Source organism: Trachemys scripta, chromosome 1, assembly GCF_013100865.1.
Source record: "Trachemys scripta elegans isolate TJP31775 chromosome 1, CAS_Tse_1.0, whole genome shotgun sequence".
Lineage (NCBI taxonomy): Eukaryota > Metazoa > Chordata > Testudines > Emydidae > Trachemys > Trachemys scripta.
Window position 1 is genome coordinate 68,372,250 of NC_048298.1, and position 26,283 is coordinate 68,398,532.

General features: G+C 41.9%; 1 protein-coding gene across 1 annotated transcript; it reads right to left on the minus strand.

Annotated features, from left to right (window-relative positions):
• Positions 1–250: 250 nt before the first annotated feature.
• On the minus strand, positions 251–24,487 carry E2F7 (E2F transcription factor 7). Its single transcript, XM_034771945.1, has 11 exons — positions 24,210–24,487; positions 20,282–20,450; positions 16,832–17,119; positions 15,813–15,971; positions 14,774–14,911; positions 12,879–13,073; positions 12,316–12,400; positions 9,835–10,375; positions 8,546–8,819; positions 5,579–6,003; positions 251–3,490 (listed from the first exon to the last, which is right to left on the minus strand). Exons 1-11 carry the CDS (start codon positions 24,462–24,464, stop codon positions 3,314–3,316), a joined length of 2,706 nt encoding a protein of 901 aa, XP_034627836.1. The 5' UTR covers positions 24,465–24,487; the 3' UTR covers positions 251–3,313.
• Between the last annotated feature and the right edge of the window lie 1,796 nt (positions 24,488–26,283).

A 26,283-nucleotide genomic window follows, 5' to 3' on the forward strand; every position in this document is an offset into this window, starting at 1 on the left:
TATGAGGGAGTTTTTGAAGGACAACCTGTGGTGGTCTCCCTCAATTTCTGTACTGGGACTTTTGGAGCCCCTTTGCACTGTTCTGGGGCTTTTACCCAGTATACAGGGGTCAAAAAGAGGTGAGAATCTCACCCATGGTAAGGAAAGCTGCTGAACCTGGAAGGTGCTCTAGGTGGATCTCAGTTACTGTATTTGGTGCTCAGATGTTAAAGTGATGGGCAACCTGCTTTTTTTTTTTAAGTTCATTTTTTATTATTTTTGTAGTTTTAAGATTTTTCTAAAAGGTATTAAAAAAAAATGCAACCCAACAACAGTGTGATTGTAGTACAGTTATATGCAGGTAGCTACAAAGAACATCGCTAGATAGGAGGAAAAGGAGGAATGTCTAACCAGTGAAGAACAGTTACAAGCAGCAATAAAATTAATATCTATATAAAACTAGCAGTGCAATGATACAAAGAGGAAGCAGCTTTACATTAAAAACACAGCTTTTTAAATACAGAAATAGCACCTTTTACAAAAGAAATTGAGAAATGTAAACCTGGTAGGTAAATTCAAGTATATAAATTATACATCCCCCCTCCCCCCAACACTTGTACCAGAACATAAAGGTTTCACAAACCCTGCACAACATCGTGCATGTGCACTTTCCTCAGTGCAAATTCAAATCCTGCTTCACCTTCGCAGTTTTGCTGATTTGTTTGACTGAACACAATGGAAGAGGAAGTGTAGACTGCCATTGCCTCGACTACCAGAAATACTCCAAATCAAGTGCAGCAGCCTAAATGCTGCAAATTCTTCTGCAGGTAGCATGGTTTGATGGGTTATTTTACACTCCACAGTGGTCTCACTCCTGCTTCTGTTTACCTGGGTGAGAGTCTTGCCATTGACATAAATGGGACAGTGTCAAGCCCCATAGCAACCCTTGCACTCTCTGTATATTACAAAAGCTAAGTAGGCCTGATTCTGCTCTCACCATAATTGGTCTAACTCCACTGACTTCAGTAGAGTTATGCCTGATTGACATTGGTGAAAATGAGATCAGAATCAGGCCCAGTGTTTTAATGAAAAGTCAACATGTGGAAGTAGACATTGGAAACTGAAGATTTTCTGTCTCTGTATTTTTACGTATAGTTAGGTCAGTCATGAAACGGAACAGCCTTGCTGACAAAATGAGATGGGCTTTGCAATGATGATTTAACTGTGGAGTAAAAAGGCTTAATATTTTAAATCACTCCTCCTCCCTCCAGACTGCCATTTCACTAACATGCTGCTCACAAGTAGACTCTCCATACAGTCACAATCTGGAACAATAGCAGTCTGTTTCAAGCCTGAACAGGTACTGACGCATAGTAGCTGAGGAAGAGTCACAGCATAAGTAGCTGTAATTTATGCTTGGCAATATTAATGTTAGCTACAGACTTCATTTCACCTTGGAAAGCAATTTATAATTGGGAGTGTAAGAAAAAATGATTCAAATACAATCATGTAAACTTGCAAAACTGTAGTGTAAAAAATAAAACTTAAATTTTAACATTGGTGAAGTTTCCCTTTCCCACACCTGAAATTTTCTGTTGTAATTTTCCTGTCAAGTTGGTTTTTTTAAAAAGAGAGATTAAAATACTCCCTCCTTATAAGGCTGTTATTGGTCTACTTCTAACATAAGGCCACTGTACTCCCACTTCCAGCTCCACTAAAATTCATTCTTAAATTCCATATTGTAAGGACACATTTCATTATAAAACCCCCCACAAAAACATCCTTCACTCCCAAGACTAGACTCTGTCTGCTCTCAAGAGAGCAATACCAGTAAACACACCACATTCTCACTACATGAAAGAAGAGCTGATGTGGCTACCCATATTTTTGATAAAAACTCAAAATAACATGATAATATTAAAAAAGAAGACTGAAAAAATACAATTGCAGATTAAGTTTGTGAAAACACATCTCAAATCAGTACTAACCATTACATTATTTCCACTGTTTGAAGACTCTGAATGCTAAGTGTGACATATCCCTTTCTTTATTCCTACTTTCCCTCCAGGAATAAAGATAACTACACCTCCCTCTCTTCCCAAATTCATGACTCCCACTCATTGATATCCTCTTTCTACAATTTAGCCACGTAAGTGCCTAAATACAAAGCCTCCCATTTTTCACTTGTATTCAAATACGCCATTCATGGGGGACCATCCTTGTTCTTAATCTCCAGGCATATTAAAATGTAGTTGGATAACTATTATTTCTAATGAGAATTACCAAAAACCCCTACTGTCATTGGTGAACAGTTATGCACACGAGTATTCCCTTTGGAAACTGGATCTAATCTTGTGATTAACTGCTCATCAGTGTAATCTGGCTTTAGAGAGAGATTCTAGACCAACATTTCAGAGGTTCACTATTCCCAAATTAATTTGTCAGATGGTGTTATTTAGGAACCAGCTTCTGGACTATTTGTCAATTAACTTGTACTTTTTGCCCAGTAACAGACACAAGACAAGGACTAATACAGTTCATTAACACAACTACCAAAAAAAGTTAAGATTCACAGTTATTTTGGTCTTAATATTTTTCATATGTATACATTCATCCATACTGTAAGTTTATCAGGCTTTTGTAAAACAAGTGCAGGGAAAACTGTACAACAACCAATCAATATTCAAGTAGTCATACCCTGAGAAAATCTGTTATTTTGAGGCTGCAAACATTTTGCACTAAATCCCATTCCAATGTACAAAATAAATAACAAGAGGCTGCATTGCTGAGGCAGAACTTGACAGATTGGAACCTAGCAAGCAGCTGCTTTTACAACTGCAGGAGGTTATCGTATTTTACCACAGATTTACTCAGGGTAAGTAAAGGACATGTAAAAAACACTCACCCTAGATAAGTGCTAGACAGCTCATTTAAAAAAAAAACAAACAAAACAAAAAAAAAAACCCCACCACACAAACAAACAAACCAACAAAAAAGCTCCATGAGACTCCAGTAAGTCTCTTTGCATCTCCTCACAGCATTATGATATTTTTCAAATTAAAACCATAAATGCAATTTGATGCTCACGTTGCTGCACCGTACACAAAGTTTGAATCCTAACCAGTATTACATGAGGAATTAATAAAGATATTTCAGTGATAGGGATGATTCATGAAAGAGAAAGTTAAAAGAACTAGTGGGCAAATACACAACAGGGAAGTGTGCGAATAGGGATGACATTTTAACATGCTCCTCTTGTTATACGATAGCTGTTTCTTTTGTAACAACTATGAAGTCATATTACAATATGACCACACCTTTGCAATGAGTTGGATTAGTCACTGCCACTACTTGAGATTTCTAGTCTTCTCTGAACAGAACTGGCATTTCTGGTCTGGTTGCCTTCATTTTTCTTCCATGCAATAGGATCTCCAAGGCTGCCGGGAGTTTTGAAAAATGCCTCGTGATGTGTAGGACGAATGCTCTTCGGAGTAAGTGGGGTTGATGATGGCTAGTTATAAAAATGAAACAAAGCAACTCAGAAATGTCTTATCCAAAAGTGAGAACACACACAAATTTGTTAGACATACGGACAGTTTTCAAACCAGGTGTCTAAAATTAGGATCCTAAATCCATATTTGCACAACTGAAAAATCAGACAAATTTAGTTTAAAGTGCCTCCCTACCTCACTGCCCAATATGGATTTTAGGTGCCTAGTGCTAGACATCCGGTTTGAAAAAGCTTTAGCGAGAGCTTTATAACACAATCACTTTCCTTGGATATGCAACCTATCACTCTTTTTAGTGGTTATATTGTGACTGATTTTTGAATTCTCTGTTACCACATTTTTCATAAGTTCGCAAACATCCAAAAATACAACTTATTTTAATGGCTCGGGCATTCCCCAGTAGTGAAATAAGAATTTTAAACAAGTAAGACTAAAGCAAAAACAAGCATAGTGGATATGAGAAGCAGGTAGTGATGTACTATAAGTAGGGCTCCATGTCTGTCATGGAGGTTGCGGAAGTCAAGGATTCCATGACTTTCTGCGACCTCCGTGACTTCTACAGCGGTCAGTGTGGCTGACCCCAGGGCTGCCCAAGCAGCTGGCTCAGGAGTCGGTGTTCAGGTGGCCCCACCTGCTGTGGCTGGAGTGGCCCCAGGGCCTGTCACACTAGCCACTGCTTGGGCGGCCCTGGGCAGCTGGCCCCAGGGACCACCTGAGCAGTGGTCCCTGGGCGGCCGGAGCAGCCGCTGCTCAGCAGCCCCCAGCACTTGGTGCCCCTGGCCTCCAGGCGCTCTCCCCCCCGCCAGCAGTGGCCCCTAGCTCCTCCCCCAGTAACATCCCCAACCCTCTCACAGATTTAATTAGGGGTATTTATAGTTCGTTTATTGCTTATTGCCCATAACCTGTCCATGACTTTTACTAAAAATACCTGTGACTAAATTGTAGCCTTAACTATAATGAATGCAGTTTGATCTCATTTATAGTACGAAACACAGCTGATTTCCTCCCCATTCTGACTTTATATTTGTGATTTCTTTACCCAAGAAAAACCACAAACACTGTGCCAATTTTTTTTAAATTAAGATCTTTTCTCTATACATTGTATACAATATTTTTGCTCAGCGCTCTAATCTGACACTACCACTAGGAGGTTGTATTATTTAGTGGTTACAGTAAAAGATTGGGGATGGAGCCTGGAGGATTTATACTTCATACAACTTTTCAACCAGAGGCTCAGTCTGAGTTAAAACGAGAATCCTTCTGCACCACACTGCCCCTACCCTATTTATTTACTTTACACAATGCAGATTTTTAGTGGTAGTGCCTATCTGTAAGGCTGTAAAAAAAAAAAAAAAAAACGGTTGGCTGCAATTTTATTGCAGAAAGCACAACTTTTAACACATACCGCAAATTTTTATAGTTACCACAAATTTGAGTGACCCAAATTAACGTGAACTTGTAAACTAGGTTGCAATGTCACTCACAGACGTCATGACGGAGGTGGAGATCAGGCCAAATTTGAGTGAATGGTATTGTAACCTGGCACATGTGGTTGCAACACCACTCATATTTTATCTGGCTGCCTCATTGTCATGCTTGCCTTTGAGAGCCAAGCAGGACACATATCATCGCTTCTGTGCTGCTGCCCTGCTTTGGAAGGTAGGCTGCCTGCCTTAAACCACAACTTTAACGAAGTGTTAAACCAAACCCTTCCTGCCCTCCCCAAAACTGCCCCACAACTTTGTTACAGCCTTACCAATCAGAGCAGTGGGGAAAAGCACAGACTCTGATTTCTGAGAAAGAGTAATAATTTGTTCTACTTCAATATATGGTGCTAGCAAACTTGCAGATACACATATCTGTTTAACGTTACACTTCAGCCTGTCAGGGTTTTTAAAAAAATATTTAACTGCAATGGTAGCCACTGCACCAGAGTTTGTTATCCTCTCTCTCGGAGGCAGACAGACAAACACACACACACACTCTGAAGCTGAGTAAATAACTCCAAAACCGATTCACTTTCATTCAGTCTCAGCCACTTGACCCCAGGATCGCACTTTTGTATAGCCTCCCTTTAATTAATTCCTCACCTGTTGTAGTTTCAGAAGGGTGACTGGAGGCCCCGTACAAACTGGGGATTCCAGTTTAACCGTGTTGCAAGATCTTCCAAGCACAGGGCTCAAATGTACAGCAGAAGGAAATGGTTGCTGTGGATCCATTGAAGGTATTTTGGAGGTCTTTGGAGTCACCATTGCTGTGGTGCCAATAAAGACGGGTGGTGTTGACGTTAGGCCAGGCATGCTGAAATTCGTGGACGCAGTATTTGGAAAAGAGCAAGCAGGAGCAGAAGAAAGTGGATTGGTGATTGCTGGAGAACAGATAAGAGGGAAGGGTGCCAAGGCTGTAGACGGCACTACCACACAGGGAACACTAAGAGATGGTAACTGGCTTGTAGACAGACCAACAGCACCAGGGGTTTGGTTTGCAGAAAACAGGAAGTTAAAACCACTTAATCCTAAACCAAAAAGAGAGAGAAGATTAAGGAGTTAATGCAGTTTGCTAATTGACATTAACCATACTAAACAGTTATTCAGTAAAAGGGAGAAGCAGAAAGTGAAGTTGTTTAGGAAAAAGCAAAACATGAAGGTAACAAACTACATGCCTGAGAAAGCTGCTCAATCTCTCTACATTTGTTATACCCCCACCTTTCCTCATCTTCCTTTCAAATTTTTCTTTCTTTAGATTGCAAGTATCTGTAATGCACCAAGCACCATTTGCTATTGTATAAATAACAAAAGAACCATAAGCTGCACCCTGTATACACAAGCTTAGTACTTGTTTCACCACTAATAGAAATAATTTGCTGAACTACTTAAAAAACAAACAAAAAAAACGTACACAACTTTAAAGTAGGGCTGTCAATTAATTGCAGTTAACTCAAGCGATTAACTCAAAATAAATTAACTCGATTACAAAAATTAGCTGTTTTAATATCATTGTTAAACAATAATAGAATACCAATTTAAATTTATTATAAATATTTTGGATGTTTTTCTGTTTTCAAATATATTGATTTCAATTACAGCACAGAATACAAAGTGTACAGTGCTCACTTAATATTATTTTTGATTACAAATATTTGCACTGTAAAAACGATAAACAAAAGAAACAGTATTTTTCAATTTACCTCATACAAGTTCTTTAGTGCAATATCTTTATTGTGAAAGTGCAACTTACAAATGTAGATTTATTTTTGTTATATAACTGCATTCAAAAATAAAACAATGTAAAAACTTTAGAGCCTGCAAGTCCACTCAGTCCTACTTCTTGTTCAGCCAATCGCTCAGACAAAACAAGTTTGTTTACATTTAAGGGGTGCTACCTGTAATTCCCCACCTTGCAAGGCCCTTTCACGATAAAGAGATTGAACTACAGTACTTGTATGAGGTGAATTGACATATACTATTTCTTTTGTTTATCGTTTTTACAGTGCAAATATTTGTAATAAAAATATAAAGTGAGCATTGTACACTTTATTCTGTGTAGTAACTGAAATCAATGTATTTGAAAATATCCAAAAAATATTTAAATAAATGGTATTCTATTATTGTTTAACAGTATTATAAAACTGCGATTAATTGTGATTTTAAAAAAATCTCATGATTAATTTTTGTAATCGTTTGACAGCCCTACTTTAAAGAAATAACAAATTTATAAAAATCCAATTGTTAAGGGCCAAATCAAACTAACTGCAGTCAATGGAAAGACTTTCGTTGTCTTCAATAGGATCTGAACTGGCTTGCAATTTATCGGATCTTCTGAACACCTTGATCAACATTTCAAAGTAAGGCCCCCAGCCTGTAAGTTGCTCCACACAGGTGAACCCCTGTATCCATGTGGAGCTCTCGTGTCTTTGACTCAGTGTCACAATGGGACCAAATTCCAAGGGAGCAACCTCGCCATTCCACAGCAGCTTATTCTCTTGCCATAAAATCCTCTTCCCTACACCCCACTCCGGTGCCTGGAAAGGGGAAAGCTTGTAACTGTCTTTAGGAGAGCAACTCAACTCCCTGGACTTCAGCTGCTGAAGTGTTCTCCAGGCTGCTTAACTCACCAGCCTAGTCTTCTAGTTCTCCACACTCTTGGCTACAAGCCGGACTTCAACTCTGGCTCCCTGATGCCTAGCTCCATGGACCAAAACATACATTGTAATGCAAGTAACTACCCCTTGTGCCACCTGCAAACTGATCCTGGCAGGGCAGGGAGCCAGAAAACAAGAATTCACATGCCTGGCAACAGCAATAGGACAAATTCTTCAGGAGCAGTGCTGAAGTGTATGACATCCTGGAAAAATAGATTCCATGACTGTGGAATCCACAAAGCCCTGCTTGACATGAGGCAGTTCACACTTGCTAGAGCTATTATTTCACCAAACGCTAAGACTACGTCTACACTACAAGCGCTACAGTGGTATAGCTGCAGCTACACTGCTGTAGTGTAGACGCTACAGTGACAAAAGGTTTTCTGTCACTGTCATAAATCCACTCGCTAGAGAGGTGGTAGCTAGGTTGACCTAGCTGTGTCTGCAGTGGGGGTTAGGTTGCCCTAACTACATCACACAGGGAAAGTTTTCACGGTCCTTAGCAATGTAGCTGGGTCAACCTAAGTTTTAGGTGTAGACCAGACATACATTCTCCTTTTCAAGGTTCCCGCTACAATCATAAGGGCTAAAACAACAAAAAAAAGGCAATATTGGTTCCAAAGAACAGGACTATTGTGATGGGTAACGTGTGTTACTATGGTAATACGGGAAGCACTGGTTATTCATTGTAATCCATATTTAGGTACCTAAATAAAAAAAAGTGTACTGGTTTTGAGAGTTGATGAGTACAAGCAGCTCCCATTGACTGGGATTTGTGGGTGATCAGGTTTTCTGAAATTCAGGTCACTTTTATTTAGGTGCCTGGATTTAAGAAACTCACTTAAGATGCCGAAATGTTCAAATTTAGGCCTCATCATTTAGTCATAATGTATCCCTGTGTATCTATAGTCCTTACCTGCAGCTGGCTGCACATAGAGATACTGTGGAAAGAAGGGCTGTTTGGTATTTTCTTGAGAGATGTGCTCTTTTCCCTGTGAGGGATCTTCAAGGTCTCTGTTCCGAGATTGCTTTTCCTGCTCCTGAGAATCTAAAGGTTTAGTTGTATCCTCTTCTGCAGCCTCGTCAGCAGCAGCAGGAGTTCCTAAGTCAAGATGAAAAGCTCCTAGATGCACATTAGAGGCACAGCTGCTTCCCAGGGGATATTCTACATCAGGTGGCTCAAAAGGTTTCTGAGCAAAAACAGAATTAGGAAGGAAGAGTCCAAATTAAAAAATAGTATATGAGCTACCATCTCTCACATGCCTTCCTTGACTGAAGAGTGAAATTCACCCTGGTGCAGAGGGCCAGCACAAGGCTTATGCACCACTGAAGTCATGGTTTGAGGGCTGCACGGTGCACGGGCCATCTGCACAGGGCTGAATTTCACCTTAAATGCTGAGACTTATTAAATAGATGTAGTTCTCTTGCAAAAATACCCCTGGAGAGGGCTTTTTTTTTTTTTTTTTTTAATTTGAAGGAAAAACTCAACAAGGATTGTAGATCCCTTGTAGATGCCCCAGACAACTCAGATACAAACACTGACGTGGGGCCAGGACATGCCCCCTACTTCAGCACCTGGAGTGGACTCTGGATGTGATCCTCCTCCCTTTGCAAAAAGTGGCTCATTGGCCTCCAAGGCCCCATCCTCTCCCCACCCACTCATCCAGCTGAGAGGAGAAGTTGGACTAGGAGGACAGAGCGGGAGGTGAGACAGGGAAGAGGGGAAGATGCAGATCACCTCTCCTGTGGCCATGTAGAATGAGCCATGCTGCCAGGATGAACCCTGCTGGGACAAGAGCTGGTGTGAAGGAACAATGTCTCCTGTGGAACTGCCAGGTTTGGAGGCAGCTTCAGTGACAGGACAATGTGGAGAGGAATCCTCACAGATTTCTTCCCCTCTCGCAGGTTTTTCTGTGGCAGGGACTGATCTGGGCCATGGCTCTGTGGAACAGGTGATCTGTGCCTCATTGTGAGGCAGTCATTTTTCCACCAGAGGCACAGCACACCTCTTCCAATTAATGCTTCACCAAATGTATTTCTTCCCCCAGATTATACTTGTGCGGGAAGGTGGCATTTGTTTCTCGAAATAGGTATCTGCAGTGAATGTTCATCTGCAGAAAGGACTATTTTGAGTAATGTAAGTATCTTTCCCCTGCTCTCAGCCTTAGCAACAAAGCTGGGTATCAATTAAATGCACTCCCCTACCTTGGGTAGCACCAATGAGAGGGGGACATCACTCTGCTCCATAGTCTTCCTTTTAGCAGCTGGCTCTATGCTGGCTGCAGGCGTGGAGAGAGATGCACACATCTGGGAACTACGCTTGTGATAGTTAACAGCAAATACAGCAGCTTGTGGCTTTAGGGGTGAGGCCTGCCCCTCAGGGCTTCTGTTGCACTTTTCTCCTGTAGTTGGAAGGTTCTCCCTTGACAGACTTTCCTGAGGACTGCCACACAACATGAAGAGAGACGCAGAGGGGAGGTAAACAAAAGGCTGGTTGGGGAGCAGAGCAGTTTTCCCATTCTCTGTTTTGGAAGAGACCAAAGTGGGAGTCTGCAAAACTTGGCCATTCATACCATTTGGCAGGGAGAGGTGTGACATGTCTGAGTGAGCAACAGGAAACACTGGGTGAGGTAAGGGGTTAAGGCAAAAATCAGAGTCCCCAGGATCCGGAAGAACAGAGAAAGGAGAGATTATAGCTGGGCTCCTCGATGAATTTAAGATTGTTTCAGTGGCACAAATTTTATTCCTAAAAGATGTAAGGAAAAGAGAAAAAAGAAAGTGTTTAGTTCAGAATGACATCCCCATAAACCACCCTTAAAATAAAACAGTGGGGATCTCTGGGGTTATGTGTGGAGACTACCTGACAGAGTGCAGTAATTATCAAACACTTTATCAGTCACTTACATATCATGTCAAACCACAGAGAAGCTGACTCACAGATTCTTTTGCTGTACTACCATTCAGTTCTTTCAATAAGTGCTAGCAGGGAGATACAACATGCGCCCACACATTAAGGGCTCCATGTTATTCTCACCTACGTTAGCAGAGGGTGTTTGGAATTTGGCAGTGGAGCAGAACAGCTCTGCAGCATGCTTACCCCTTTGTTCCACAGAAGCTTCTCCGTGGGGTTTAACCCCCACCCTTTTAGATGGGGAGAAAACAGTTGCTCTCATTAGCATATTCTGGATCCAAATTAATGAGTAAAGTCAGTATTAACTTGTGTGGAGAGTTGGTTAAAAACCCTAAAAGATTCATCGTTTTGTTAGAAATATTTTGTTTCATTTTAGTGGGAAGAATCCCACTATTTCTTAGCTATTAAAAACTTTCCCCCTTTTTCCATTGGAAAAAATGAGAATTTTTTTTTTAAAGGGGAGAGGAAGAATTATTTCTTCACAATTGCAAGATGGAAATTCTATTTTTTGCTTCAAAATTTTGAATGAAACATTTTGTGTCAAATTTCAACCAGCTCAGGCTGCACTTCCACAAGTCCAAACCCCCCGTAAAGGTTCTGGATTCAGCAGCCAGTGTGTGCATGGGCTATTTTTAAGAACCAGGTGCCGTAGGGCTAGGAACCAGCCCAGAGGTACTGGGGCCCAAAGTCACAGTAGAAGTTAGGTGGCTAAATACCTTTGTGACTCTGGGCCTGTCAGTGGATGACCCAGGTCTATTGGTAGCTCATCTGAGACTGGTTAAGGGAACTGAACCCTCACAACCCTGACAAAAGAATGAAGAATGAGTAGAAATGCAGTTTTCTTGCCCCATTGGGGTGGAAAAAGCTCATGGTTAAGGCTATGATTTAGTCACAGTCCGTGACCTGTCCATGACTTATACTATAAATCTTGGTTTGAGGGGAGGGGGCTGCTGCAGGGATGGGAGCACTCCAGGGCCAGCCCACCAGCTACCGGGGGCTGCCGAGCAGCGGCTGCTCCGGCTGCCCCTGGGACTGTTGCTGCGGGAGGGCCAAGGAGCCGCTGTTCAAGGAAGTGGGGGGGAGGGGCGCACTGCTTGATAGGGGGGCGGGGCCAGTAGCAACAGCTACTGGGGGCTGCCCTGGGACCGCTGCTGGGGGCCACGGAGCAGCGGCTGCTCTGGCCGCCCCCAGCACCGCTGCACAGGCAGTCCCCGGGGCCAGCCACACTGGCTGCTGGCTTGAGCAGTCCCCGGGGCTGCCCAAGTAATGGCTGTTGCGGTTGGCTGCGGGGCCACCCGAGCAGCTGGCCCTGGGGTCAGCCACACTGGCTGCTGCAGAAGTCACAGAGGTCGCGGAAAGTCACAGATTCTGTGACTTCTGCAATCTCCATGACAGACACGGAGCCCTACTCATGGTAGGGGAGCTTGTAGCCCTAAGCTTCCAATAAATATATCGTATGAAAATTTCAAAACACTCCAGGGAATTTATACATATATAGTCCATTAATTGTATAGGAAGATGTGCCTAAATCCCCTAGACTGCTTTGAAAAAAATCTCAATAGCAGTTTTATTTCTCTGTTAAAATGTGATGCATGTTGGTGTGAATCTTTTACATGCACATGGGAGAACAAAAGTCACCCTGAGAGCCAATTTCTATCCTCTAATGGAAGTCACTGGAAATTATAGATCTCCATCCCAAGTACAGAATTTGACCTTAAATTAAAATGCACAGGGCAGGGAACTGAGCAGACTGCAAGTTTTAAGACCCAACTTACTTTGTATCCTTTTCCATCTTCTGTCTGCAGACAGCTGCTAGATTTATCATTTTGGAGCAGTATTCATCTGAACCTACAATGCAAGCTGAAAGAACAATGGGACACTGAATTAATTACATAGATTTACTAAGCACATTTTCATATTGGTAATACAAGGAGTGGAATGCAGTTTTTCCTACCACGGCATGTTTTTATAACATTCACTATTCAGTTTGAGCAGCACCCTCAATTCCATGCAAGAAGCACTCAGCACCGTGCAGGCTTCAGACGATTGACAGGGAATTCTGGAAGGACCTGTAATTGCTTTATAACTTTACAATTCTAAAGTGTGAAAGTGCTATAAACTGGATTGTTACAGTAAACTCCATTTTACCAGGAACCAGACAATAAAAATCTGTTCCCTTTCTATTTAAAGAATCTTAATCTGTCTGTGCCATACTTTACTTCCAGTGTGTAGAGAACAGAAAATTTACTGAAAAATAAGAGCACTGCTCCAAGGCTGAAAGTGACTGCTAGTGGCAGACATAATGGGTTAGGAAAGAGCAACAATTCTTGGTAGTTACCTTGCCTCTCCCTATGTGGGCTGTTGGGTTCAGAGCTGACCTTCCTTTTGATCCCTTCAGAAGGATGAACAGTGTTAAATGAAGCATGCCGTGCGAGCCTCTGTTTTCCATTAGGACAGGTTTGATGTTGGGCACACGCCCCTCGTTTCAGTTCTGGTAAAGCAGCAGATGTTGGAACATCAGTTCTTGGATCATCTAAAGGAATTGGTTTTTGTAAAGTTATCACCTGAAGGACACCTGTTGTCATGGTAGCTTCTGCCACGTCGTGGAGCTTTGCTACGGACACAGCAGATGAAAACCCCTTTAAACCCTACACTATTCTAACACCACAAAACTATGTCAGAGCTAGTGGACGAGATAAGGTCCCCCCTACCCACTCCAGGACTGTATATAGCTCAAGATCCTGGGCTACATCTAAGCTCTACTTGGAGCAGCTGTGGGGAGAAAAATGGGAAGATGGGGCAAAGTATCATTAACATTAACCCTTACTTCTCCTTTATCCTAGGATTGGCCAGTCCTTAAATAAAGCAGCATAAGGGCTCTACTTTGGGAGCCAAGAATCGCCAGGATGTAGGCACACCATGGCCATGCCCTTTATCTCCTGAAACAAACTCCCCATGTCGGGGGACAGGAGGTGGAGGAGCAGCTCTGCACCACCCAGGTGATTCTCCATATAGGGGGAATAGTCAGCTGCCAGTTTCGGGCAGATTTATTGACCCTTTGCAGCACAAAGGGGGTCACTGGATGGGCCAGAATGTGGCCCCAAGGAACTGATTTTCCATTGCCTTGCACCTTAAACTAGTGTAACATGCAAAAACAAAACAAACAAACAAAAACCAAACATATCAGTAAATATCTCCAATCTCTCCCCTTTCCCTTACATTCTGGCAGCGATTTTAAAGGCTGCCTAGATAGGTGACCTACATTAGGAAATTCAGACACTACATGTTTATGGGTACAGAAGGTAATGAATTCTGACTCATTCTTCAACTAGAAAACAACCATGTAAAATTTGGGAAAGAGCAGGGTGGTTTAAAATAATTTTTTTTAAATCGTTTTGAAGAAAAAAAATTGATTTAAAAAAAAATAAAATACAATTTTGTATTTAAATTGGATTTTGTTATTTAAATTATAAGTTTTTCTTTTTAAAAATAAACCAGTTTAAAAAGAAATCTGCTATTAATACAAAATATGTTGAGGCCTAAACTTATAATCTCTTAAATAAAAAAAATAAAATATGCTGAATCCATGAGCCTCTATCAAAAAAACCCCCCATGAAAGGCGGCTTTTCTATATAAAGAAATAACTTGTTTTTCCCTGATTAACTTTTGAGGTCTGGCTTTATAAATTTGGCACACTAAGTCATGTACGGTATTAAGGGCTTATTTTGTTTAATAAAATTAAATGTTATATGCGGTTGTGTGTTTAATTAAATTCCAGTTACCATCTTAATGCAGCTTGACACAAATCGTGAGCACAAAGTTAATTATGTAGTAAATAAGCAATATATCCTTCACCATTTTCTAACATACTAAAAATGTACAATTAATTAATAAGAATCTGACAACATTAAGCTATATAATTGTTTATATAAATGTATATAATTATTGTGTACCCTCCTAGGTAGCAAAAAAAAAAAAAAAAAAAATTCAAAATCGAATGTAAAGGCTCTATTTAGTTGTAAATCAACATATTTTAATGGTTATATTAACCAGTGAGAATGTACCTTTCTTTAGAAAATAGCTGAAGTACAAAGGAAAGAGTTATTAAAATTGATGATTTAAATCACTAAGTGGAAAGCCTCAGTTTAAATCAATCCACCCTGGAAGAAAGTTCCAGAAAAATACACAAACAGACAACCCTCCCCCTCCCAACTGCCAAACACCACAAATTACCACTATTTCCACTGAATTCCACAGGCCCAATCCATTTGAAGGCTGGTTTGCGACCCCTTTCTTCTGTGACATGCACTTTCTTTATGAGCCCTAAGCTGGTCAGAACGTTGGCGATATCATACAGTCTTCGTACCTTTGCTGAAAGGTAAACAAAAGTGTAAAGAAATATACTGTAATTATGCCTGTACAACAGTGGTCCCCAAACTGTGGGGCACACGCCCCTAGGGGGGCCTGGAGGAACATTTTTGGAGGGACGGGACGACTGGGGCCCAAGTCAGCCCCCACGGGAGGCAGGGAGGGAACATCACCCAGCCCCACTCTGTCCTCAGCCACAGCTCTGGCCCCCAGCTCCCAGGCTCCTCTCCCGGCCGTGGCTTCCAGCCCCAGCCCCAGCCCCCTCCATGGATCCGTTCCCAGCCGCAGCTCCGTTCCCGGCCATGGCCTCTGGCCCCTCGCTCCCGGGGGGAGAGGGGCAGGTAGGTTCAATTATGGGTAAGGAGGGGGCACAACAGAAAAAGTTTGGGGACCACTGCTATACAAGCTAATGAATTTCTGCCATAATGCCACAGTAACTTTTGGGAATAGGTTAAAAGGAAGTATGTCAGTTTATGCACAAGTACTTTGGAAAAGCATCCTCTCTTCCTTCTGTCCAATGGATGCATTCCCCAGCAGGAGCAGAATTGATTGATAAAAATATTTCATCCCATCCTGAAGGCAGCAGCATAGGAGAAAACTTATATCAATCCATTTTTTGTTTTTATAATCCCTACAACTCCGATGAATTGAATGATGATGTAGCTGGATGACAACACCCATAAAATACAAGTTGTGCAGCTGAATGCTTCTTCTCCCCCCCACTAGTATATCTGAATATTTAGGGCAGGGGTATTTTTTATGATTATAGTTAAAAAACCCTTAATCACAGATGATTCTATCCATGCTGTCTGAGATTGAAAAAAATCTCAAATGTCAATCTGAATGTGCCTCCATTTTCCCTGCTGACTGGATGATTAATCCATTTCTTAACAGTGATACTCACTTTTAAACTTGCTGTGATCTGCTGCATCCTGGCTTTCTTCTATCAGTATTTTTGCTGCTATGTCAAGAGTGACTATCTTGGTTTTGGAGACAAGGAACAGCATGACAAACTTTTGGCTCATAATCCGTAATGACTTGTCCTTTCTGCTGTTTGCAGATGCTGCGTTACAAACAAAATGAGAGTCTTTTAGCATGTCATCTATCAAAGACAAGAAAGCATTAAGATTGTTTCTCATGCACAACAAGGGTAAAGTGTTTCCTTGTTGGAAAACAAATCTTTTTATAGGTAGCAAATAATTATGTAAGGCAGATGGACAACAGCATTTTAGTCGTCTTCAAAAGGGAATAAAAATTAAAGTGTAGAAAATTGATTTTAAATGTTACGGAGTCTGGGCCTGATTCCCTGCTCCATTACAGTATAACTGTTGAGTGCCATGGAGTTTATACCAACATTTGACCAGTGTAACAGAGTGGAAGTTCTGGCCCTCTGTTATAGGTGAGGACAAAGCACCATTTACCAGTCAGAAGGGGAGGTGGGGGGGAAGAGAGAAACAAAATGTTTGACAAAGTCCTTCACAAAAAGCTGTTATGGAAACTAGAGAGACAAGGTGGGTGAGGTAATATCTTTTATTGGACCAACTTCTGTTGGTAAGAGAAACAAGCTTTCAAGCTTACAAAGAACTCTTCTTTGGGTCTTGGAAACTTACTCAGAGTATTACGGCTACCAACAAGGTGGAACAGATTGTTTATCATAACTAGTTAATACGTGTTTCAAGGGACCTGTCATGGACAGGCCACTGAGTGAGAGGGAAAAGACTGGAATTGCTGCCATCTGTGCTGTATCTGCACTGTGAATAAAAAGAGGAGCCTTATCTCTAAAGTGGTGAATTCAGCACCTTTCACAAGCAATATCGTGCATTTTACATTTAAAAAAAATAAATCAATTAAATAAGAAAAAAGCCACACTGTATGTTGAACACTATGACTGCATCTGTACACTTCGACCGTTAATCAGCTTACCAGAGGGGCAATCTGCCTCCGAAAAGTCAAGTAACTGTCTGTCTTGGGAATCCGGAAAGGTCTCCTTTTTACAGTCTCCAAATTTATACTCAAGGTCCTGCTCTTTATGCTGGAAATAAGCCATCTGTTCTTCGTACTTCTGGAGCTCTCCTATTTCCTGAAGATTTTTCAGAGTTTGACTCAGGCTGTGTCGTCCATGCCAACAGTACTGATTCTTGGCCACACGGCTAACGAGGTGCAACGATTCCAGAACATTCACTATGTCATAGATGCGCCTACGCTCAACTCCTGTTTTAAGGAAGAAAGAGACTTAAAAGCATGCCCATTTTTAAACATGCTTCTACTCTCTCCTCCTTTTGTATAATCGCGCACTGAACAAGATCTACTCACAGCAAGTTCCCTCTTTCATCATTTCCCTGGGTAAGTTGCAGAGTTTGCTCCTACTAAAATCAATGGGAGTATAGCCACTGAGCCTGATTTTCCATTGCCTTGCACTTGTGTAGTACTGTGTAAATTACAGGCACCAACAAATACGTCACAATGTGTAAAGCAATGGAGAACTGGGCCTACAGTCTTCAATGGGAGCAAGAGCTGGACTTTAATCTCTGACCTCATCTACACATAGGGTGATCAGATATCCCGATTTTATAGGGACAGTCCCAATTTTTGGGTCTTTTTCTTATATAGGCTCCTATTACCCCCCACCCCCTGTCCTGATTTTTCACATTTGCTGTCTGGTCACCCTATCTACACAAAGGAAATTTTTCAAAAATTCCCCATAGGTACCAACTCTGGTTCAGCTCTACTAGTGTTAGCAGTGTTTGGAGCCTGAACACAACCAGGCCAATGCCTGCAGTCACCATTTTAAACAGTCATCTAACCCCACTAAGAACTGGTCTAAATGACAAAGTGCTGGCAACAGCTGTCTGCCTTAGGGCTCACAGTACTGCTATCAGCAGTGGAACGGAACAAGCACTAGTATGGTGAGAAGTTTTAAAATATTTCTCTAATGTTTACCCATCTGTAAAATATAGATAATAATGTGGGTACTGGGACTTTCCAATTCGTTAGCGTTTTAAAGTGCATGGAGATTTTTTGAGTTAAATGTGCTACTAAAGTACTGAGTGCTATACATACATAGACATATTTTACAAGACTAGTTCCTTTGAGGACCAGCATCATAAACCCTCTCCTACATGATTCGCTGCATAAAACTCCAGTGCTTGCCAGCATACTGGTGGTATGTTGATGGGAAAGGAGATGATGGCACATTGTCAAGATATTTGTACAATTATTCGCAGCCCGACATTGCCACCAAACACAGGCACTGGAGCCCAAAAACAAATAAGATCAAGATATATATTTTTAGCAAAGTGCACCATTGTCACCCTCCCTCTGATCCCAATCCTCAGTATTCTGCCAATAGGTTAAGAAGCTGTTCAGAAGAAACAAGATTAAGTTGCTAGAGTCAGTGAGAATTTATGTACCCTGTAATGTATTGAGATAATTTTAGTCTCTATCTGCAGTCTGATCCTGCATTTCTTAAAATTCCTATGGACTTCAGTGGGAATTTTGGGTGAACAAGGAATGCAAGATCAGATCCCCCACAAGATTTATTTAGGAGGAGAGTTGCAGTGATATTAGATATTAGCTGAAGAATTTGTAGATGAACAGGAAGGGAGGGGACAGACATCTAAGCTAAAACCTGTAGGCTTGACTCATATACTTCTATCACAAGGAGAGACTGTACCCCAGGCACTTTAACCCTGGGAGAGGGGAGATGGTGTTTGCACCTCTGTCTTCGCTCATGGGTGCAACCAGAGAAGTGCAGCTTTAATCTGTGGCCAGAGAACTATTGGGAACCCTATTAATGAAGGCTGCCCAGGTACCATAGGCCCTGAGCAGAGCCTGGGAAGCACTGTGTACTGCTGTGATTCGTAAATGGATTTTTCCTAGCCAGGAGCTGTGTGAATACAGCCTTATCTATTGATGGCAAAATCTACATTCAAGCTATTATTTGCTACACAAAGATCAGCAGTGGTATAGGAAATGAAAACCAAAGGGGAAAACAAATCACTATTTTTAAATAAGACACAAACTCTACTAGTACATTTAAACAAACTCCTTTCTTTTAAGTCACCAATGAAATATTCCTCAAAAGGAAAAAAACAAAAACAAGTAATTTCATTTCCAGTTAGCAATGAAGGACTACATGTGTTCAGCTTCGTGAGGGCAGAGCACTGGGATTTCATATTAAATGGGGCTAACTCTAATACTTAAAAATAACAATTCATTTAAAAAAATTCTTAAAAAATGATTACCATAGAAATCAGTCCTTATCTATTATTTATTCTTTTCTGCATTCTTTTCTGTTTCGCTAAGTCAATTTTTGGCACCTCAGAAAGTACTTTAGGAGCTGTCTCACCAGAGCTACATAGGGAGGAAATCCCATCTCTGTTCCCTCTCCATTCTCCTTTTCAAAATATAAAAACTGCACTGAATTTTCTGTAAGTTCTTGTCTAATTTGCTACCTCTTTCCTATGAAATAAATCTGAATTATTTTTCTCAGATGCAATACTTTGCATTTATTCAGGCTGAGTCTTATTTTTGCTATCTCTATTTTCTATAGTCTCTCTGGGTCCCTTTGTATTATTTTTTTGTCCTGGATGAGGTTCACAACAGCTCCCAATTAAGTCTGACTTGTAAGTTTAGTTAACATGCAGTTTACTACTTGCAGATAACTAAAGAGGATGTTAAGGACGACCAAAGCTAACATTGGTGTGGTCCCTGAACCACACCACTCGATGCCTCCCCCCAGTTCAACACATTGCTTTTTATCATTCCCATTTTTGCAGTCCTTCTGCTAGTTTTCAGTGTGCAAGACATTGTTCACGTCCAAGACAATTTGGCTATTTAGATTCTGGAAGCTACTGTATTGGATGATTTATTGAAATCAAGATATAAAACCTACTGATTTCCCTCATCCACCAATTTGTAGTTCTATCCAAAAATTCGCCACAGTTCTTTTGTATGATTTGTTCTTTATAAACCCTGCTGCTTATTGCTCAGACTTCAATTAGCTGGAAAATAAAAATCTAGGCATACATATTTAGCAGCAGGATTAGTTCACCATGAGAGCACTCAGAGTGATTTGCAATTTTTTTAAAATGATAGGGTTATATAATAATGTAGTGGTAGAGATCTTCTTAAGTATTAGGCACCTGCAGCTCTTGCTTAATTTAACTAGAAGGGCGCATCCAGCACCTCCCTAAATAAATAAATAAATAAATAATGATTTAAAAAAAAAAAATCAGACCTTAAATGTATTCTGTGAATTGGTCAGTTCTTTTAAATGGGATCTATTTTACTTTAAGTGCCTTTATGTGGTAGACATATCTTAAAAGACTGAAGTTGTCCAGTTCTTGCAGCATTTATTTCAGGCATACATACCAAGACTAGAAGCCACTTCATCCAAAGAAATGGTAGATTTTTCTGCTGACAAAGGGTAACTTGGGTAGCGAGCTAGAAACTTTTGGCATAAGAGTCCTAAGCTCTTCTGTTTTCTGCTGGGTCTCTGCTTTTCAAATTCATCCACTGTGCCATCATCTACCATATCATACTGTTGAAAAATAAATGTTATTCCTTTATTGTAGAGCTTCAACGGGCATGACAATAGCAAAACAGGGAAGATTTCAGATTCTAACATTCAAACTCAGACTACCGTTACAAAAGATAAAATACACAAAACCAAGGGCCTTCATACAGGCTTAGAATGTGATTGTCTCTCTAAGCACCTGGGTCACATGTTTTGACTCATGAACTTGTTTTATCCAACTTCCAGATACAGTGGAGATCATTATGAAAGCTTTTACAAGGACATCCCATGGTGGCCAGTTGTTGGAGGACACAAATGGTGTAACTATGTTCCCATCACCAGTAGATGATAAGACCCTATTTGGAAGTAACATTCCCTTTTGAGACCATAAAAAGGAGGATTTCTGCAAACACCTTGGAGTGTCACTCACCAGAGATGTCTACCAACCACCAGAGGGCTCCTGAAAAACCTCTGCACAGAAATTCCACCAGCCCTCTATTTGTGGGTATATCACTTTAAGAGCTCAGAGGCATGTGATCCTAGTTCTGGGGGATAAAATTCAGCTGTCTCAGCATTTTGGGCTGTTTAACATTTTGGCAGGCTGTTAACTGAATAAAATCCTATGGAAAAGAATGAGTAGGCCTTGTAGTATTCCTGAAAGCTAGAAACCTCAGGTATATATAAGAAGGTATGTTTGTTACAATAGCCCCTAAACAATGAACTAACTGTAATTTTTATTTGGACTAGTAATTCTGAAGTATTGATTCTCTTGTTGGAGTGAAGTTGTGTATGTCAATTGCCTATGAACTTTTTTACTCTTAAAACTTGCAGTATCTCAACTACCTCTTACTGCAGCATGAGTAATGAATCCCCTTGCAACATACTATGCTTGGGAATAAATGCCCTTGGTTTTTAAATGGTTTGAAAACTGCAGTTTTCACCTAATGTTTTTGTAATCTATTTTCCACAGACAAGATTTGGTTCATAAGGGTAAATTTAACAAAAGCTGACATATGGTCTATCAACTTGCTCCAACTTTAAGTTTAAACTGAAGAAGTTTAGAATACTTGAAGCAGTCATGTGCACAATAGCTGAATTAAACTCCATTTTAAACCAACTTTACTGTTTAGTCAATACCTACTTTTTAAAATGTGTAATAATAATATTTATATGGCTTTTCAGCAGTGGCTGTCAAAGTGACTTATAAATAAGGCCCTACCAAATTCAGGGTCCATACTGGTCAATTTCATGGCCAGAGGGTTTTTAAATTGGTCAATTTCATGATTTCAGATGTTTACATCTGAAATTTTACTGTGTTGTAACTGTGGGGGTCCTGACCCAAAATGTGACTCTGAGGGGGTTGCAAAGTTGTTGTGGGGGTGGGGGGCATCCCAAGATTACTACCCTCACTTCTGTGCTGCTTAGGCAGCAGCCTCTGAGCTTCCTGCAGTTAGAGGTTCCAGGAGGTGGTGGTAGGTAGGATCTCCCCCGTGCTGCTAGGAGTGCCCCAGCTGTGTCTCCTAGGTGCTAGTCCAGGCCAGTGACAGATTAATGCAGGGCCCCATGGCCAATTTGGGGGCCTCCTGGAAAAATGGGTGCTCCAGCCCCAGAAGAAGCCCCAGGGTAGAAACCCTGACTGGTTCACTCTGAGCTCCAGCAGGAGCCCTGGGGGAAGAAGCCTCGAGTCCTGACTGCCCCGAGCTCGGGAGGGGGTGGAAGCCCCAAGCCTGGATTACCGTGGCTGGGGTGGTGGTGAGGAAGCCCCGAGCCCGGGCTGCCCCAAGCCCTGGCTGGAGCAGCAGGGGGTAGAAGCCCGGGGAGGGGAAGGGTGTGGAAGCCCCAAACCCAGGCTGCCCTAGCTGCAGTTGGCAGGAGCGGATGCCTCCAGCCCTGGCCAGAGCTGCTGGGGGAGGAAGCCTGGAGCCATAGCAGGAATGTGTGTGTGTGTAAGTCCTGAGCGGTGGGGGGTGCCCCAACCTCCAGCTGGAGCAACAGGGAGCAGAAGTCCAGAGCCTGGGCTCCCTCGACTCAGGGCGGTGAGGGTAGAATCCCCCAGCCTGGGTTGCAGGGAGAAGGCCCTGAATCCAGGCTGCCCCAGCTGCAGCCAGCAGGAGTGGAAGCCCCCAGCTTCAGGAGCTGCTGGGGGAGGAAGCCACGAGCTCAGGGCTCAGAGCCGCGGCAGGAACCGGGGAGGGTTGAGGGGGTGGAGTGGGGAGAAGCCCCCAGCCCAGCTCCTGGACTGCTGCAGCGCAGAAGTGAGGATGTACCACCCTCATTTCTGTGCTGCCTCTGGAGGTAGGTCTGATCTTCCCACCAAGAGCAGCCAGGCACGGGAAGAACAACTCCTGCCCCTCTCCAGCATGGCCAGACTAGCAGTTAGGAGCCCCAGGCTACCAGCAGCAGGGAAGATCAGATTTCGTGGGGAAAGGCTGCTTTCACGGTCTGTGACATGTTTTTTTATGGACGTGAAATTGGTAAGGCCCTATTTATAAAGATGGCTAATATTATTATCCCCATTTTACAGATGGGCAGACTGAGGCACAGAGGTGAAGTGATTTGCCCAGATCACCCAGCAGGCAATGGTAGAGCTTAGAATTGAACCTAAGACTCTTCAGTCCCAGTCCAGCGCTCTATCCACTAGGCCACACTGCTTCACCAAACCTAGCAATTATTTCAGTTATCCTTTTGGAGAAGGAAACAACTAAAATTTAATGTAGCGTATTTCTGAACACACTGCTTGTTGAAAGCTAAGTTATGAGTGATCTTTCAAATAACTTTTTGTTAGTCTGCTTGCCCCAGCTCTGTCTTCCCCCCCACCACTGTTCAAACAGGTTCAGTGCCATACTCTATCCAAAAGAATTATGTGAGCCTTTATGCCTACAAAATAGCATTTTCTTAGAACGAGGGCCTTGTGATTAGATTCTAGTTTCATGTTGCTGATGTTGGAACCACTGGCAAAAGGGGCATCTTATGAGCAGTAACTTGGAATGGGGTGCTCGTGGTTCCTGGAGCAAGAAACAAAAGGAGGAGAGGAAGGTGCTCACTGCTGTTGGATAAAAGCTGAAATTGCTGCTCTCCTGCTCTAAGATGTTAGAAGTTTTTTTGTTCCTGTTTTTTTTTAAAAACAGGAAGGATGGGGAGCAGAATCCCCTAGCAAAAAAAAACAACACAATGTAAAATCCTGCTTAATCAGGAAACCATTCAGGTGTAATTTTTGACTACCCTCATCCTGACTGTTAGATGTGGAGCTGTTTTGCTGAATGAGGTATAAATATGGTTTGCCAATCCAGTGTGGCTAAGGTATACAGCTTCTAAAACCATATTTATAAAAATGCCCAAGACTTGGTTAGCCTGTCTTTAAAACAGTTGTACAGTAGCCAAATGAGCTATTATGCTGAATCTGTTTAACGGACTTGGCAGTTTCCTCTCATTGTGGCTAGGCCTTAGTTTGAAAATGATATAATTAGCGAGGGAGGGGAAGTAACCATATCCAGTCTCTGAATATCTGAAGAAATACTTAGACAGTAAGCTTTTAAGATGGTGATCTTTGTCTGAAATGGCTTGCACACTGGTGTTGCTATATAAATGGTCATCTTTGAGGATGCTTTCAAATAGTGCTGCTCTCTACTCCTAGTAAAGGAGAATGGCAGAAAGACTGAGGAAATAATTGATTTTTTTTTTTAATCAAGTAATAAAATAACTATCAATTAACTAGTCAGCCTGCAGCAAGTCGAGAGCATTGTGTGTCAGTTATGTCCAAGCTTATTAGGTCAAGTCTCTTACCTGTACAGAATCAGGAAAAGCATCGTTCTGCTCACTGTTCTCAATTGGTCTAAAGAGCTCTTTCTTCTTTTCCCTGTCCCTCATGTCAGGGCTAGCAGCACTAATCAGCATCTTCAGGTTAGCTGTGGGGGTCCAGGGATCTGCCAGAGGTCTGTCGACAAGCTTAACAGGTGTAATTGGGTTTCTTTCTGGGGTGCAGCCTTTTTGTTTTGATAAATCAATTGGTTCATTTTTCATGGGAGTCTTTGGGGTCATTCTGGATTGATCAAATATGTTTTCCTATTAAAAAGAGAGGATTGTTTAGGGTTGAAGAGAAGCAACACAATCCACCAGTCAATGCCATTGTTCGTATGAAGGCAATGATTGCCATCATGCTCCGACAGTCCCAAGGTTATATTTAGCACAGCTCTTATTAGCATCAGATGCAGCAAAGTGTATACCATACATCAGTGTACAATGCAGATAAGATACCACCATGAATTGCTTAAGATGAAGTCAGTCAAACCTGTTGTCCGTCAGACTTCTATGTTCTGCCTTTTCATATAAGCCAACTGTGCCACAATTGTAAACCTACTGGTCCAAATTATGAACCCAGTTTATCTTCTGGAGCCATATGTCTTCTGGCTGAATTTGGACTGAAGCTTAAATAGTTCACTAGTTACACTGCAGTTAGAAAAAACATAGCATTCTATTTTGGAATCTCCATAATGGAAAGCGCTTTTTTGGGATTTCACTTTACTCAGCCCAGATGGAACACTTCCCTAATTGAAGCAAATTGCTAAAGTATCTGCTGCTCAAAACAATGAAAATATATAACTAAAGAAGTGTTAACTATAGTCAAGCAAGCTGCTGGGAAGGAGAAACCTACATATGACTTGTTCTTAAAGTAAGGTAAGAACAGACTTGTTCTCAAAGTAAGGTAAGAACAAGAATTTCCTCCTTGCCCCCAGCTTCATGATCTGATGCTCATTTTTCTTACACAGGAATGAGGCTGTGACTACCCTTTTGTCTGTTTCCCCTACCACAAAAGTTGTGTTACAGACCAACTTTCAACTTACTTAGATGGATTGACTCAAGTAGGCATCAATGTCATTCCTTAATTAGCGGGAAAAGCGGCTTTTGAGCAATAGGTACTTCCCCACTCTACTGGTTGAACAGGTTTGTCACCCTACACTAACAGGATGGAGAGCATGAGAAAAATATGACAATATTACTTGGGTTTCCTTTGCTGCAACAGAGTATTATCAGTGGGCAACAGATAAAACACAGTTAACCTAACGTTGATGGATCTAATCTGTTTACTGAACCTGCCAGCAACCACTGGATTTTTCTTTGTTACTGTTCTGATCACTGATTCTGGACTGACCAGTACCCAGAGAAAGCCATTGGTACTAAAGCCCTACCAAAACTTTTCTAGCCCTGAGAGATCACAAGACATCAGACATTAAATCATTCTGATTACCATTTAATAACTTCTCTCTGATGCTTTACATGAATTAAAAATGGCAGTTTCTGGCTTTCAAATGCTATGACTCAGTTTCTCAATCTAGCAGATTGAAATACTGGTTGCAGAAATCTCAGATGAAGTGAGAGGTAAGAGATGAAGAAAGTAAAATGATAACCAGAAATTAATATCCGATTTCACAACTTGCTGTTCTTAGAAGCCAAGCCTTTGTACCACTGGAAAGTGTTCTTAAAACTATAAGGACTAGAAATGAGACCCTGAAACAGTTACTGGTCCTTCAGTCAAGCAGTGTTCTTGATGTTTGTCCTGAACCGATCATAAATTCCTGCACTTCTGACTAGTGGTGTGTAGTGAGTCGGTGTGGCTCCCCTCCTGCCCAGAAGAGGGAGCCCACGTGCAGGCACCAGAGTGGGTGGGACCACCACCGCCTGTCCCCGCCCCCCGGAAGTCCAGGGGCGGGACAGGAAGTATAAAGGCCGGCCGCCAGAGCTCAGTCGGCGGCCAGCCACCAAAGGGAGCAGACGTGCGGCCGGGAGCTCCCGGCCAGGAGACCGTCGAAGACCGAGGCCTGGACCCTAGCTGGCCTGAGATACCCCGGGCCCGCTACGA